The sequence below is a fragment of the Nelumbo lutea genome, chromosome 3, assembly GCF_056320005.1.
Source record: "Nelumbo lutea isolate HS-2025 chromosome 3, American lotus-T2T, whole genome shotgun sequence".
NCBI lineage: Eukaryota > Viridiplantae > Streptophyta > Magnoliopsida > Proteales > Nelumbonaceae > Nelumbo > Nelumbo lutea.
In genome coordinates, this window is record NC_142686.1 from 10,147,169 (window position 1) to 10,164,427 (window position 17,259).

Sequence of the window (17,259 nt, forward strand, 5' to 3'; positions counted from 1 at the left end):
TGACCTATACACACATATTTATTTATAAATATATTTATATTGTAGTTTTTATAAAATTTATGTATATATATATATATATATTAATATACATGACAAAAATAATTGAAAAAATACTTATATTTTTTTCTTTAATAGGATAGGATCAGAGACCTGTTCATTGGCTGGGCCGAGCCAGGCTCGGGCCAGGCTTTTAGTGTTCATTAACAGAAAAATAATAGGCCCAAGCCCGAGCCTGGCCTGACCAACGGGCCTAGAACTTGGGCCCGAGCCCGGCCCTGGTAAAAAGCCCAAAGCCCAACCTAATAAAAGAAAATCAAAATTTTCCCTATTCAAATAGACATTATCTATTTTAATTCAGATATTTTTCCCCTATTTAAATGAACAATGGGCCTATAAGTGAATCAACAACCTTCTCAAATCAAAAAATTTATTTAAATGGGCATCACATAGGGTTTTTACTTAGGTTTAGCTATAGGTTGGGCCGGGTTTACTTAGGTTTAACTATAGGTCAAGCCGGGCTGGGCTCGGGTCGGGCTTTTTGGCAAAGCCCGAGCCTAGCTCAAATTTTATGCGGGCCGGGCTTTTTGGCCCGAGGTTAAGCCTGCGGGCTAAAAAACCTGTTCAAGCCCGTCCGGGTCGGGCCGGGCCGGGCCGGGCCACCCGGCCCATGAACAGGTCTAGATCAGACTCGCATGTCAAATCCGAATCAGGAATCACCATTTGAAAGTTCATATCGGATCGGATATAGGATGCGTGCTATCGGATCGAATTCGGACATATCACGTATTGAATCCGGTTATTCTTGGACTCTCTCTCTCTCTTTCTCTCTCTCTCTCTCTCTCTCTCGCGCGCTCGCTCGCTCGCTACACAGCACTCTCGCCCGCCCCCCCTCTCTGCACAGCACGAATGGTTGCAGGTAAGATCGATCATCCCTCTCTCAGATTCTCTTCTTCTTCTTCATCATCATCCTCCGCCTCCTACACTTCTTCTTCACTTTTACAAGTCGATTAATTTGTGTTTTTCTGCCATTTTAGGGCATTAATCGGTGAAGGGAGACAAACACAGTTGGGGTACAACCGACCTCACCCACCTTTAATCTCTGTTTTTTCTGCCATTGAAGATTAGAGGTGTTTCTTTTGTTAGAGTTTGTTCTGTTCTGTTAAACTATGTATAAAATCATCTAGGATTTTGTTTTGCCTGTTTATACAGCTTGTCAAGCAAACTTTTGTTAATAGACAGTACCATTGTTATTAGCATTATATTCTCTGATAAAGCGTGTACTTGAAATGTGTGCTTGAATCATCTCAAATATAATACGACCATTATATGATGGTTATGAACTTTTTCCATCATCGGGTCCTGGAGTTACTGGCCGTGGGATTCCGAAAATTCTGTAATCAGGTTTTCAGATAAACAACATGCATATTCCAACAATCCCAAGGGGAAACCAATAATAATAGTACACGAGCCACTGAAAAATTAATGGAACAACCATAGCAACTTAGATACTTGTTATATCATGTCGTCTTACTAGGCATTTGTTTAGTTTTCTATTTGGAAGTTAGAGCAAAGAACTATGACAACATTTCAGTTTACCTGAATCATGAGCTATGTAGAAACACAAGATGATGTGAGCTCCAAAGGTATTTGTGATTCACTTGGGTTAGTAGCGTTTGACTTCTGACAAGATACCGGAACTCCTGTTGTTGGCTCTGATGTGCTCGAATTTGATTGATCCTGATAAGCCAAACCCCTTTTACTGGATCTCTAACAGTTGGTACAACAGAATTAGTTCCAAAATACCGATTACTTGCAGCATCTAAAGCCTCTCCAATCCTTGCAAAAGCATCTTCCCCTAACTTCAATGAGGATATAACCTGATTTTTTTTTTTTTTTAGAAATGAAATTAGACTACCTATGAAGTATTTGAGAAAAGTACTGCAAGTAGACACCATAACAGATTTGAATTTGAATTTGAGTCGCTGTTTAATAGGATAGGGTAGGATGATTTTACTGAAATAACTCATTAGTCTAACACCATCTAGCAAATAAATTAACATCTTGGACAAGTCACAGCTCAAGCTGTCCAGTCAGATGATCTTAACAGGCCATCCGTTCTCTTGTTTATGAGTGGACAACAGAAATATGTGGCACAATTCATGAAGAGGTCCATTGATCAGACGGTTGTGACGATCTGTAATGCAACTTTCAAGCTAAAAGGTAGCCCAACCTATGTGAAAAAGGGTAAAATGAAGCATAGTGACTCCATATTTAAATCCAAGATGCACAGTTCCAAATTTTATCACTTGGATGATTAAAACCTAAGAGCACCAGACCTACAGAATGAAGTTCAAATTCCATAGTTAATCTTCACAAGTCTAGGAACAAAAGAGAGTTTGGGATAGACAACTATCTGCTTTAGATTTTTAAGTTCAAAGAGATTTTCCTACCTTCATAGTTCAAATTCTATAGTCAATCTTGAACTCTCAACAATTTTGGCCACATAAGATCTTAATTCTTGAACAAAAATGCGGTATGTTTGAAGGAGCTTGATCCAGCAGGGCTACTTGAAATGGGTATTGCCTTATTCCATGGTGGTGGAGAATTTCCTTGGTAGGTATTGTATTGTCTCAAGTAAAGCAGAGCAGAAGAAACCTGCATTTGAAATAGTAAGGTCAAGGTTGCAAAGTGTAACTTAGGTGGAAGAAAAAGAGTATGAACTGAAATAAGGTGCGAGGTTGACCAAGTTCATGAAAGCCACATGCCTGATCAGTGGCTTCCTGTAGCTGTACAAGAACTATGGCATATTGCTTCTTGAAAGATTCAGAGTCTTTGAGAGAGTTCCTCTTCATTTTTTCTGGTTTTCCAATGCTTCATTATTCTTGTGTCTCAGCTCCAACAGCGGTGCTTCCTACTGATATATGAAATAGTTTTTTAGTGAACTTCCAGACTATTGATCTGATGAGAAAAACATAGTCAGTGAAGTAGGAAAAGTTTCAAAACAAAAGCTACTGGACCGCAACAAAAGAGGAAGCTCAAGGGCGAAATGAAACATAGGCATAAAATGACACCAAGATCCTAGGCAACCATTTGTAGTATTTTGTTTTATGAGAATTATTTTGACCCTGGCACATGGCACACAACCTTCCCTATGTACCATTTGTAGTATTTCATTTCTGGATTTAACCTCTGTCTATGGGGTCAAACTGATTTCCTTTGAGAATGACCCTTATCCTCAAAGGAAGATACTTTTTATGTGATTGATTTTCTGAACTGTTGATTGTTTTTGATCATCATGCATACTTGTATGGATCATGCAATCTTGCTTCTTCATCTTTCCTCTTGTTTCTCTTGTACCAGCAATTGGACCTGACGAAAAGGGGGTGGGTCTAGGGAGCGAAACCCCCCAGCCGAAGGGGCAGGGGGCAAACCACTTTCTTTCCCCTTATCTTTTCTTCCCTTCCCTTTCCTTTCCTTTTCTCTTTTTTTTCTTCTCTTTCTTTTTCTTTCCCTTCCCTTTCTTTTCCTTTCCTTTCTTTTTTTTCTTTTTTCTTTTTTCTTTTTTCTTTTTTCTTTTTTTTCCTGTCTTTTTATATCAGATGTGCATGAGGCGCATGAGGTGTACGCCTCTAGCACGCCTCATGAAAAAAGCGCAAGAGGTGCCTCAGAGGTGTCAGCGCCTCTGGCATATGCCTCAGGGCATTTTGGGAGCGCCTCCAGGTGTATGCCTCCCACGCCTTTTAAAACACTGCTCATATATACCTCTTAGAGTCCATTTTGACAGATCCAGAAATATAGGCAATGCTTTCCTTTCCTTTTTTATTTAGCCGTGCTCTGGGTTTCCCTGCTTTTAACAGTGTTCACTTAGAATGCTAGAAATATATCATTGACCTGGTGGCAATGAGGTAAGATCATTTTCTTTTCTTTTCTTTCTTTTACCGCCAGGGGGGGGGTGCTTAGGGAGCAGTGGGAGGTGGAGGGCAGAAGCATTTTCTCTACCAACCTGCTGATTGCCAGTCAATCTACTTTTAAAGGGATTATTAATTTGTACCTTAGATATTTCCTCCTTTTAATGAGTTTCTGATGTTACAAATATAAGGGGCAAATTTAACATGTCAAATTGACAACAGTTTAAGTCACAGCTCAGTACTGTGAGTTACAGGGATTTATTTATTGATCAAGTCATCATCAGCTGTAATCTCCAAAATTCATAAATTTGGAAGAATTTGTCTTAAATAATAAGTCTGTTTCTAGTTTTTGTGCATCAAATGTGATGAGTGATTTAAAATGAAATGGAAGTGGTGTTCTGTGATTTCACATTGGTTGTAGTTATCAGGGCATCAATTATTACAATATGCTATTACTAATGATAGAAGGACAATATCATTGTATGTTGTTGGCAGGAAGTAGATGATGTACCCAGGAAAAGAAAAAGAAACACATATGAGTTTAACCATGAAATAGGATATACCCTCTTTCACCATGAAATCACAGGGGCTTTGTTAATAGGAGATGGAATTAAGCTTACAGCATAGACAACATATACATGCGTATGAAACAAAGAATAAAAACTTACAGCTAACTCTTTGGAGCTTGATCATACCAGTAGTTCAAACTAAATTTACAAACAGAAATAGCAACCTGAAAATGGAATTAAGACTGCTTGTTAGGTTGATTGCTAATGTGTTTTAACAGGTTGTCTCAAGTTTGTTCTGTGACATCGATTGCAGTAGATGCAAAATCAGATTGCCATTACAGTTTAATCATGTATGCCAATACAAACTGTTCATCTGATGCACAACCATCTATTTGGCAAGTGGATGGAAGCACAATTCTTGCTAGTTCAGATTATGTCTCTACTCTTTACCTTATATAGTGGTCTCAGTACAGAGTATGAGACTTCTTGGTCATGTTGCGAGTTCAGAAGGTTCGTCAGAGAATTAAACTCAACTAGGTCTTATCCTAATTAATCTTGGGTTGGCTATATGAATCTTGCTTTGCTGTTCCACTTTGCCAAGGGCCAATTATTCATTTTTAGAGTAGGCAAAACTTATGGTGTTTGAGAGAAAATAAATTAGAAGCAGTACTTAGCATTCACATTTGCACCATTCTTTGCAGCTATTATTTAAAATGGGGTAAATCACTTAGTGCTGGTTTCTCTCTCATTGATCCTCCAAATAAAGAGTTTAGGCTTGGCATGTGAGTTAGGAAGGTGCATTGTAGATTAGGCTATGATCAATGAAGTTTGCTGATGGTGAAGCTATGGTGCTAGGTCTTCCCGTTGCCATGCAGTTTGCAACACAAGCATGGATCTTGACACTGTGAAAGGAGCAATATAGAAAGGAGCAAAAATTAATAGAGCCATGCAAGATTAGCAATGGGCTGGCTCTAATATAAAAAGTGATATACTTACTTTTTTCTTTAAATAAAGTCTTTCTTTATTTACCATAAAATATATCTATATCTATATTCCATATAGACTATACTGTAATATGTCCATAATCCTTCCCCTCTTGATGCATTGTCTTTTACTTTATCAGCATCTCTGGTTTGCACTTCTCAATTATTGCTTCCTATAAGGTTCTCAAAAACTGCACTTGCTATCAGTTTAACAGTGTGATTCCTTTCACAGTGAAACACCAATCTCTTTGTTCTTATCTTTGTAATTTTTACTGGCTGTGAAAAAGTGGTAGTTAAGTATTTGGATTAATTTGAGTAGTCTTACTTCAACAGGTGGTTATTCACTTTTCTTCTTGATAGATTTTAACCTGTGGTAGAAGCCTAGAACGGCTATTGAATTCTCAAGCAGCCATTTATTTGAATGTTCATCAGTATGTTAGGACCCCTTCTAGATAAATGAGTTGTTTTTACACGAGACACTGTGTCTTCTTTCTTTGGCACTCTCTCTCTCTCTCCTTACAGTGTTGCAGATGGGGATGGGTCAACTGATTTTATTATACGTGGTCATGGGCTCTTTTCTGTGCTGTTATTAGGCACTGTTTGTATGACTGGGTAAATTGCTATTAATATCAGTTTTGCATCCATTTGATTGTCAATTTGATTTGCACTTCTGCCTACAAGAATATACTAACCTCAGACCATTCTCTAAAATATAGTTATAGAATAAGCATATAAAATGTTAACCTTGCAGAAAACACATACATTAAGCTACATTTGGAGCCTTCTAGTTTTTCTCTCCGAATGTAATCTGATATTTTTTCTTTGCCTGCAAGAGCTACTGGTTTATCTGGAATAACCCAACATGGTAAATAATAAGACAACTCAATATGGCTTCTTACAAACACTAGAAAATACATGGGTTGTCAAGATAGTATCTGACAATCTCTAGCTTTCTCTATGATGATGAGTCCACATGGTGGGTCTTGCATGTTTCCACTCAGTGATTTAAAAGGTGCGCCTAGGTGCATCGGTGAGGCACATTTTAGGGTATGCGCCTTGCTCAGGTCCTAGGTGCACCCCTTTCAAAAGGCGAACGCCTGGTGCACGTGATGCACCTTTTTAAAATTCTGCACTTTTTGCTTTTTTTTTTTAGCCTAACGGCTGTGCTCGAACCCTCGACCACACCCCTCGAGGCAAGTCCGAACAAGTCCATGGTGGGGTCTTAAATTCTTATTTCTCACATAAAAAATAATGATTTTATAACTTTAATTGCCTTTTAAGAAGATATTTTATTAGAATGAATGAATGAACAACATTAGAAAATAGGGGGTTCTCGGAGCTTCAGTGAGAGAGCGAACCCTAACATGGACTTGTTCGGGCTTGCCTCGAGGGGCATGGTACAAAGGTGACTCGTAGAATCAAGAATGCAATATGTTTTACATGACATTAGCTACTTGAAGCAATGCAATTGAGGAAAAAAGAGATTGTGGGTTTTACATGCTTGAAAGTGGTTTATATGTTTGATTTTATTTTTTAAATTTCATTTGAATACGCTTTACATGTTATGTTTATGTATTTTAATTTTAGATAATAGGTTTTTTTAAAACATTTATTTTACAATTTAAGTTTGTGTTTTTTATTAATATTATGTTTAATATTTTTTGCATTTTTTTAATTTTGGCTTTTTTTTTTTTTGTATATTTTTGTGCCTTGCCTAAAAAAGGCGTGTGCCTTACCTTGCGCCTCAGGCGCAAATTGACCATTGTGTTTTTTTTGTGCCTTGCGCTTTGAAAACACTGTTTCTACTATATATCTGCTATTGAGTGTTGAATATTCTATGTTATTATTTTGATTAATAAAAAAATGAATGAGAATGAAATTTGTAACCAAATGGGTTAAAACTTATTCTCATTCTTGCCACAAAGGAATTCTTTTTTTTTTAAGCATTTGGTTTGTAGCAATATTTTCTCATTATGCCCATTTCTGCTCATTCTTTTTCATCTTAGAATTTTATCTTGGGTAAGAATGAGAATTGAACCAAAACATGGTCTTAGTTGCCACAAATTATATTTTCTTTTGTGATTCTAATTCACCTAGGCTACATTTTGTTTGATAGAAAATATGAGAGAAACAGAAAGTTGAGGGAAAGTTATTAGCAAATTTTGTGAAATTCCTTAAGAACTTTCTCACAACTTTCTATTTCTCTCTTATTATTTATGAAACCAAACACAACCCTAGTGTTAGTTTCTCTTTCCCCAATTTATAGTGAGTGGGAATTGCTAATGCTTGTTTTTTCATAAAATTTACAGGTTATTAGATCAGGCACACAGGCATTCTGCTTGGACCTAATCTCACTCAGAATGCCTGATAGTAAGGCTGCAATTGGCCTTACATGGGAACCAAAGTTACCCTCACTCTCATCTGGAATACAAAATGGGTCTGAGAAACTGCAAAAGCTACCTGAAAGTGTGACATGGAAGCCTGACATTGAGCTTGTTGATGGACTATTTGTTCCACCCAATGACCCCAGGAAGTTGAACAAGTTGATGCGGAAACAAGTGAAAGATACGGCTGGTAAAAATTGGTATGTTACAACTGACAGTCTGACAGATTGTATGTTGAACTGTGAATAATTATGTTACTATTTTTAGGGTTCATATCATGGTGTCTTTTTTTAAATGTATACTTAGGTTTGAGATGCCTGCCCCAACTATCACACCAGAGATAAAGAAAGATCTTCAGATTCTTAAGGTACAACCATTGTTATTTGTAATTTGGCATGTATGGACTAGCATTTTTCTGCTTGCAATTGCAACCTAGGCAGTTTAGGCAGAAACTAGTATGTTGTGAACTACTGATACGGTTAATTGTAGCTTTTGACAATAAGTGATATGTGTAATTCTTATAAGTGAACATTGAGAGAACAAAGACAAATGGAGGGGTTAATAATGTGGAATATTGTTAATAGAGTAATTTTCCTACTTCTCAAGTTATTGAAAGTGCACATGGACCACTTTTACTTCATGGTCATTGGATTTAAAATAGGTTTCTTTTAGTTTCAAAGTTCATTAAAAGCATTTGTAAATAATGAAACAAGCAGCTTTGTTATGTGAGTCTCATATGTCACTCTTATGCAATCCTATTGATTGCTCAGGAAGATAAGAATTATATGCTACAGAAAACAATCTCACATAGCATATGGATATGCACTTTTTCTTCTTGTGATGCCAGATAGGTAGAAAACTGGTATGTTTATTCTGTAGGATGGTGTTAACAAGAGTCTAGAATGGTTGAAAAAAAAAGAACAGGGTTGTTCAGATGACTTTTAAAAGGACTTAAGCGGGTTGTTTAAGGGTTATGGATTATATATAGTTTTCAAGTTGTTAATGGATCAACTTAAGGGAGAAATAGGGGTAGGCTATTTGGTATTAGCATGAGTTTAAGGGCCTGAAGCTCTTAAAACAGAATTATGATAGGTTCAGACCATCAAACAATGTTGTAGGAGTAAAGATTACATGGTTCCTACTGTTAAGCTGTTGACTATTATAGTTGGCAAGAAAGCAGTAAGCTTCGGTTTGGTGTATTGGGGTTATTAGTAAGGAGTAGAAAGATCTGCATGGAACTAGGGTTTGAATTTTGGAATAGTATTTTAAAAAGCATATGAGGCTCAAGCCTTGAGGCTTCAATGTGAGGCTCAAGCCACATTTTGCACAGTCCATACTCCATAAAGGTTTTGTTGGTTTATACTGGAAAATTTAATTTAATTTAAAATTTTGTGGTTTTGAGTAATAAAGTTTCCTTTTGTCAATAAAAAAATATACAGGAAAAAATTTAATTGATGGTTGTGTAGTTTAAGCCAGTGATTTAAAAGGCATACCTCAGGTGCACCTAGGCGCACAGGCAAGGCGCATTTCAGGGTAGGCGCCTCGCCCAGGTCCTAGGCGGAGTCCTTTCAAAAGGCGCATGCCTGGTGTGCCTTGCGCCTCAGCCTAGGCGTGCGCCTTTTGAATCTCTCTTTGTGTGTGTAAACTGAGAAGGTGCCTGAGGGGCCTTGCAAATATGATTAACACGTTAACTTAAAGTAGGTGCCTGATGCTTGAGATGTTCATTTGTTTAGCTGTGAGAGATGAAAGTGTTCTTGGTATTTACATTGAAGTGAATGGGTTAGGGAGTTTTGGTTTGACCTATCATTCATTGGTAATATTCTTTGACTGACTTTTACATTGTCCAAATAATTGTTACTCTTTGGGGAATTTAGCTAGTCTAGTTTGCAGCCTTCAGGTATTCTTTAGTACCTTTGCAGTTTGAATCTTCTATCTAGTGTTCTTGACTCTCAGTTTTTCTCTATTTCTCACAAATCATAGGAAGTCAAATATGCCAATGTATTTTACGGTGTATTATAGAGCAGCTGTTAGAAAAATTGATCTGTTACAAGTTGAAGGAGCTAAAAGAGCTAGGGGCAGACTGAAAAGGACTTGGGTGGATGTAATAAGAAATGATTTAAGCTTCCATAATCTAACAATGGGTATGGCACTGAACAGAACAGAAATGGCGAAACATGATTCATATAGCTAACCCCATATAGTTGTGACAAAATTTAGATGGTGATAATTATCTACAGGTTTATAAACCTGATATTTGGTAACTGGCAAGTGTTAAAGCCTATATTTGATGGTTCATCAATTTGGGAGGTTTCACTTATGATTTTCAGGATCTGTTTTACTTGATAACATGGTCATATATTCTTCTTTGTTTGTGTGTGTGTGTGTGACATTTAATTATTGATTTTGCAGTTGAGGAATGTTATGGATCCTAAAAGGCACTACAAAAAGGGAGACTTAAAATCAAAGGCACTCCCCAAGTATTTCCAGGCAAGTCTTTGTTCTAGTGAATGAATCATTTTGCTACATATCTTTATTTTTGCTCTATATTATTCTCATTTTATTTGCCAATTGATGAATTAAAGTCTCTGATGAACCAACCAAAATTTATCAATCAGGTGGGCACCGTAATTGAATCTGCATCAGATTTCTTCTCAAGAAGGCTCACTAAGAAGGAAAGGAAGGCAACACTTGCAGATGAGCTGCTTTCAGATCATTCCCTTAGGGAGTACAGGTGAGAGAAATGCACAGATATCACCATGTTCTGTTTCAACTCAAGTAGGAGTCAACTTCAATCAATCCAATTCACAAATTCCAACCTTTAGTTGGGTTGATTCAACACTTCTAATCCTCTGGTTGGGTTTACCCCTTCTGAGGTGAGGTTGGATTTGTATGCTAATATTCCTAATGTATATTTGGTCCTAACACAAGAGGTAAAGGCTGAAATTATATACCTATTACATCTGCATGTAGGATGTATTTGGTGTAGCAGCGTTTAGATAGACTTTGGTTTGGCCATGTGAAACCATTGAGAAAGATTGATTTGGTCCAAGTTGAATGTTCCAAAAGCACCAGGCAAAGGCCACAAAATAAAAATGGGTTTGCAATAAGTTAACATCCTCTACCAGTCCAATAGCAATCTACCACACCAGCCTGTTCTTCCCATTTCAAAAGTAAAGTGATTTTTAAATGGTGTGGCAGATTGCTATTGGTTTGATACAGAAAATTTTCTGTACCAAGGGTACAGAGGATGTGATTTCGTTTGCAACAGCCTATAACTAAGTGTAGGAGCAAATTTGCTGCTCTAGAGCCACTAAGGATGGACAAGGCCAACTTTAGGGATGGCTGTGATAGTAGTAGCTCGGTTGTTGCTTTGGGTGTAAATGGCTTTGGGTCAAAGGCTTCAGATTCCTTAAAATGCTTGTAATTTAGATAATTTGCAATACTGAGATAAAGTAGAGCAAGTTGACAAATCCAACTTCTGTTTGGTTGTATAAGTTAGACATGAGATGTGCCTTGGGGTGTCCCACCCACCCAACCTGTGAAATTTTCAGACAAGCACATTTTTTTATCACATGTTTACAATTGAAGAATAACAAGATATTTTTCTAACCTTGCTATTAGTTTCATTGATTTTGTTTCTGTTGCTCAGTTCTTGTGACTTCATTTTCTGCAGGAAACGCAAAGTTAAGGAGATTGAGGAGCAGAACCGTTCAGTTGGGGTTGAGAAATGGAAGATCAAGGGTAAGCAATCATGGAAACGTGCAAAGCAAAGAAGGCATGATTAAGTGCCTCCAAGCACTAGAATGCCTGTTCCAATATGCTCATTTACATCCTACGATTTTTGTTACTTGTGAGTTGTGAAAGGAAAATATCCGAATTTCATTTCTTGTGTCAACTACTCTCATTTCTAGACGTATTCCAAATCTGGCACGAGCTCTTGCAGCATCAGATGATGTGAGGAAATAAGATTCCATCAATCTTCCAGATAAAAATACGGTAATTCAAACAGGCCTGATAGATTTTCATGATCTTGGTTCAATTTGTCCATGTACTTGTAAATTCCTAGGCTTGAATTGATAACTGACATAATGAAGCCCGAGACAGACAAACCTGGTGACTACGCCTGATACCTGAGTTTTGGCCCACTCGTTGAGGAATGAAGTTCGAATTTTATTTTATGGATTGCTTAATCTTAGGCCCCGTTTGGTTCATAGGAATGGGTCTGGAATCGGAATGGGCTATTCCAATTCCAACTGTTTGGTTGGGCGGAATTAGAATCCAATTCCCATTCTTGCTAATGGCATTCCACATTTGAGGGAATGGCCATTCTCTACCCCTCTTGGAATGAAATCCCATTCCTGCTTATTTCAATTTTCATTCCCATTCTTGTCTGAATCAAACAGTTTATGGGAATAGACCATTCCGATTCTGATTCCAAAGGATTTCTACAGTCTGGGAAAGTGCGTGTGTGTTTGTGTAGTGATTGCTTTGCAACTCTTCTTTTGATAAAAGAAAACACATACGCACAACGAGATCCCACAAATAGCTGTTCTCTACATAATTGAAATGTAGGAAGAAACCAGGTTATTTCTTGTGGTCCGTTTGGATTATACATACAGATTCTAGCATCAATTCTATACTTGGCCTTTATTTACACTAGGATTTGCTTGCAACTATGCAACATTCTGATTTTGGGCATTTTGGTATAATAATCAGAATCTCAACAACCTAAAGTCACATGGGTTTGGGATCTCACAGGGTTGGACACTGGGTCGTGAATGTATAATAAAACTAGATTTTGCAACCAAACGGCTTTTAGCGTACCTAAGCAATGTTGTCAGACCCGGAGTAGATCTAAAACTGTTCTAATCACTGACTTCCAGGCTCCAGCTATCACTCTTATCAGATTTTGACTTTGACCGAGACATGGTAATCAATGCCCCGGATGCACAGATCGCGTATCCCAGAGTTTCCAACAATCGATACTCTTTTTTAATTCACAAATGGGTATATTAGGATGGGTATTAATTTAATCCCGTTAAGGTTCTAATTCTCAGTATTTAGCATGTTGTTGATCTTTGATCCTCAAAACGTATACCTATCGTACAATACGGTATGGGTACACTTAAGGTTTAAAAATATCGATACGGTCGATACCGATAGGGGTGTATCGGATGAATCAATACTGCATTTTGTGCTTTTTTTTTTTTTAATTTTTTTCACAACTGATTCAGGGGGGCTGGTTTAGGGTTCCTTCACCCCCTGAACTGGTCAGGCCTTTGATACATTCACTGTATTAGTCGATACAAGCCGATACATGTCAGTATTTTAAACCTTGGGTATATTATGTTTTGATACTTTGATCGGCTCAAATAAAAAATGCAGAAAAAGAATAAATAAATAAAAATATTACTTTTTTCAGATAATCTTTTGAAACTATTTTAAATAAGCTTTAAACAATAAATATAATAGGTTATAACACCCAGTAATACATGTATTAGGGTGAATTTGACCAAGTCAACATTTCTTAGTAAACAATTCAAAAACCGTTTTGGCTATCGTCTAGTCCAGCTGTCCGGTCCGGTCTGAGTCGGACACATACCCGTGTTTTTTTATTCGACATAGTTGATGAGTCTTGAATGATAATCAAACTCGGTCATTGATTGAAAATGCAACCTGATGAAACATGTTTTCAAATGCTTCACAAACTGTGACCCATTGTTGAAATGATATTTTCAATTGTACTTTTATAAAAGTCAAGAATAAGAGCACATGTTTGTACGTGTGTACAAGTATTAACCAGATATATGATAATTGGATTTATTTTTTATACTTATATGGAATATAAGGCAAATATCCACTCCATATATAGAAAGGCATTTGATTCACTGGTTGGTTTCTTATGGATGTCAATGATTGGGGTCAACTTGATAGACTTGAAACAACGGGATCCTATTACGTACGGTTTGGGTTTCATTTTGAGTCTCAATTATCAATAGGGTTGGACTGGTTGGTTTTAGGTTTGGATGTTGATATCCAATTAAATAAGGTTCAAAGGGTGTATCGACCTCTATCGGTGCTTTTTTATGTTTTATTTATTTATTTTTTAAATCGGTTTAAAGGATTGGTTTAAGTCCTATTTACCTTCTGAACCATGGTCTAACCTAATACAACCCCCATAGGGGCGTATTGGGAAGTCATTGGCACGATACGTATCGGATGATACAGACCAATATGTGTCAATACTTTGAACCTTGACCATAAAGGCATGGGAATGGTTTTATATGTTTCAACCTAATTAAATCTAGAGCATGGTTTTTGAGCTGTAGATGATCTCGACGATCGGACCGTTTGGCCAAGAACCGTCCAGGCAACCAGTTCTGTTTTACCCCAAACTTGATCCTTGGCAAAAAATCATTGAATTAGCCAACGAACCATTGACTCGGATAATCTAACGGTCAACCCATTAAATGGTTTTTGGCTGTTATTTATTTTAATTTTTTTGTCAAAATGGGCCATCATTCGAACTGAATGGTTGAACTGTTGACTCAAAAACCAGTGGCTAGAATGGTTCCAGGTCGTTTTTTAAAACATCAAAAAATACACAACATTTTATGCATGTTTCTCATGGATTTATCTGTAATAACTTATTCATATAAAACATTTAAAATTAGGGTTCAATTATGATATTGGAAAAACATCTTGTGATTAGTCAACTGATATTATAAAAGTGATAACCAATCGGGTGGTTATTTATCAAATTGAAGGTTTGATTGGTCAAAGCCCTTCAGTTATCAAGTCTTTTTGCTTCAGCAACATGTTTTTTTTCCATAAAATTATCATTTTATAGGGGATACGTAAGATATCTGAAAAATTAAAAAGAAAGAAAATTAATAGGTTTATTGTCAAATACCAAACTAAAGGATATCAAATATAATTGGATCTTATCGGCTTAGACCTGAAAGCCCAATCCGGATTGGATCTTATCGGGGCTTGGTTTATTCTGGATCTATGTTTTCTTATTGGTCCCATGTCTACTATGACCTGGCCCAGATTCCGTTTGATTAAACCCAGTTCAACCATCTGGCTAAGATCAGGATTCAAAACATGAATAAATGTACTAATTTGTGGACTGAAAAACCAAAATACGAAGTTGTTTTATGAAGTTTTAGTAGAATAGGTGGCTCTTGCTTGAATCAAGTAGTTTTTTTAGTAAAAAGATTCAGTGCAGCTTTGCATTAAATAAGCCAGCTCTAAGTAATTAAGTGGTAGTTAAGCCTATGAAACTTGATCTGATCATAAAGACTTTTCCACCTCTATCAGACTGGGTTTGATCCCAGATATAAATTAGGCTGCAAATAGTCAAGATTATTTCACGTATTATGGGCTGGATCTGGGCTTGGATTTGTATGGCCAATTTAGAACCGTTGAACCGGCCTGTCCATAGTTCACAATTCACATACAACCCGGCCAGCCCATTGACAAGCAGCAGCAACAACACGGTTCTTGCCTCTCGCCCTCCAAACTCGAATTTAGGGTTACACCACAAGGTTGGAGCTTCTGTAACTTGTAGGCTGCAGGGCAGTGAGGGAGAAACAAAGAAAAGGAAGATAGAAAAAAAATGGCTAGTAGCTGTGCTAGACGAACTCTTCTAAACTCCTCTGCATCTGCAGCTACCATTCTAAATGGTTGCAGGTCATCGTCATCTTCACATATCGCTTCAGGGGCGACTAGGATTGGGGGATTCGCTTCAACAAGGCCCACTTCTGCTCGTCTTTCTCGACATAAGCTTCCCTTATTCTCCAGGTTTATATTTTCATGCCATTGTTTTGTTTTGTTTTTTGTTTTTTTTATAAATTTACAAGTTCAATTTCGGTTTTGATTGGTGGACAGTTGTTAAAAATCCTACATACCCATTTGAAATCAGTGGAATATTTAATGTTTCCTTCTTCTTTTTCTTTACTTTGTTGCATCTAAGAAAGAAAGAACCTTTTAATAATCTTCTGTGAAGTTGTACATCTCCTGTTTTATCCAGAATGTCGTGCTTATTGACCATTTACATGCCATCCAAGCCAAGTTGTGAGCTATGTCATTGTTGGTTCTACTTATATATTAAATGTTTACATATTCAAAACTACCAAAATGTTTATAAATTATACTAAGTAATGGGATTTTAATCTATCTGCCTTGTTTGCATTCTTTCTTCGGGTGTTCTGCTACTACCCGTGCATCCATTTTTAACCTCAGCTGCTTGATTGCGTACTCTCAAGCTGTTTGCAGTCCTTTGATGGTTGCCCAGTGTTCTGATTCTTGACTTCGGTTTGCTGTATATGGTTGGCTTGCTGCTACAAGAAAATCTTTGTTTTTTTCTTTTTGCTGTTAGTATCATAAAACAAATGCCTGCCTTCCCAGAAACTGGATCATATGAACCATCAATATAAATTTGAAAACTATTCCGAATGTTATTGTCAGCTCAATAATTGTCATTTTCTTCCTCCTCCGATACCTGTTTGTTTTCTATGGTATATACTATTTGATACTTCCCACTACCCAGCATGGATCTTGTTCTTTGTTTGTGTGCAGTTTGCCATTTCTTGCATCCCATATTAGTGTAAATATGACGAGGAACCTTCCCCCACCATGCACTTTGTTCCTCTTTTGTGATTCAATAACTTAGTTTTTTCCCCATTCTCCACTATTAATTGAAGATGAGTATTTATTTGTTCAGACTTCAGAATTCAGTCCTAGATGAGTTTGGAACCAAACTGCTTTTGCAAAATCACATTGGAAAAATAGATGATGGGATGCCTCTATCACTTGATTACAGAGATCACAGATTTGGCCCATTTCATTTGGAACTCCTTTTATTCTTTCTTACCAGCAGCCTCTTTGCTGCCTTTTCTTATCATTCATTTCATTGTGGTTACCCATTTAGGATTCTCTCAATTCTTCTTGTCACAATCATCGTTATCATGACTGCTATTGTTGTTGTTCTTATTGTTACATTTTCTTTTAAAACTGTATTTAAGTTTCCCTGTTCTTCTTTCCTTCCCCCTTCTTTTCTCATTTTTGAAATTGCACTTTTTGAGTCTGCACACTGATAACTCATTTGAGGTTTTTCTTATTTTTCTAGTGTAAAATTGTTTTTTTTTTTTTTTGCATTTTTAATTGAGGAAGATTCTTTTATTTATTATCATGTTACTAACACATCATTATTATACCATTCTGTAGGCTTCCTGTTGAGTTAGGTTGTGCTCAGTCTTTGATGCCATTGCACAGTGTTACTGCTTCTGCATTGCTCAAATCAATGCTTTCTTTAAATGCTGGAAACTGGGGATGGCTTTCTGAAGGTATTCCATGCTCCTTTTCTGTATTTCGTTTCTTTTCCACTATTTCCTGCCTTATGTTGCACGTTACTGCCAATTGGTAAAACCTGGTTTTGCTTGGGCTTGTTATCCAGAATGTTTAATCTTGT

The 17,259-nt window shown here is 37.0% G+C and overlaps 1 protein-coding gene across 3 annotated transcripts; it reads left to right on the forward strand.

Moving 5' to 3' along the window:
* Nucleotides 1–709: 709 nt before the first annotated feature.
* LOC148862851 (rRNA-processing protein fcf2-like) lies at nt 710–11,823 on the forward strand. Of its 3 annotated transcripts, none has more exons than XM_088978678.1 (7): nt 710–916; nt 1,035–1,070; nt 7,710–7,984; nt 8,091–8,151; nt 10,194–10,271; nt 10,400–10,515; nt 11,458–11,823. In XM_088978678.1, the coding sequence occupies exons 3-7, from the start codon at nt 7,761–7,763 to the stop codon at nt 11,567–11,569; spliced, it is 591 nt and encodes a 196-aa protein (XP_088834804.1). In that variant the 5' UTR covers nt 710–916; nt 1,035–1,070; nt 7,710–7,760; the 3' UTR covers nt 11,570–11,823. The 3 variants fall into 3 exon arrangements, with proteins under 3 accessions (XP_088834804.1, XP_088834805.1, XP_088834806.1); XM_088978679.1 differs by having other exon boundaries at nt 773–916; nt 1,035–1,127; XM_088978680.1 differs by lacking the exons at nt 710–916; nt 1,035–1,070 and adding an exon at nt 5,928–6,012.
* Nucleotides 11,824–17,259: the final 5,436 nt, after the last annotated feature.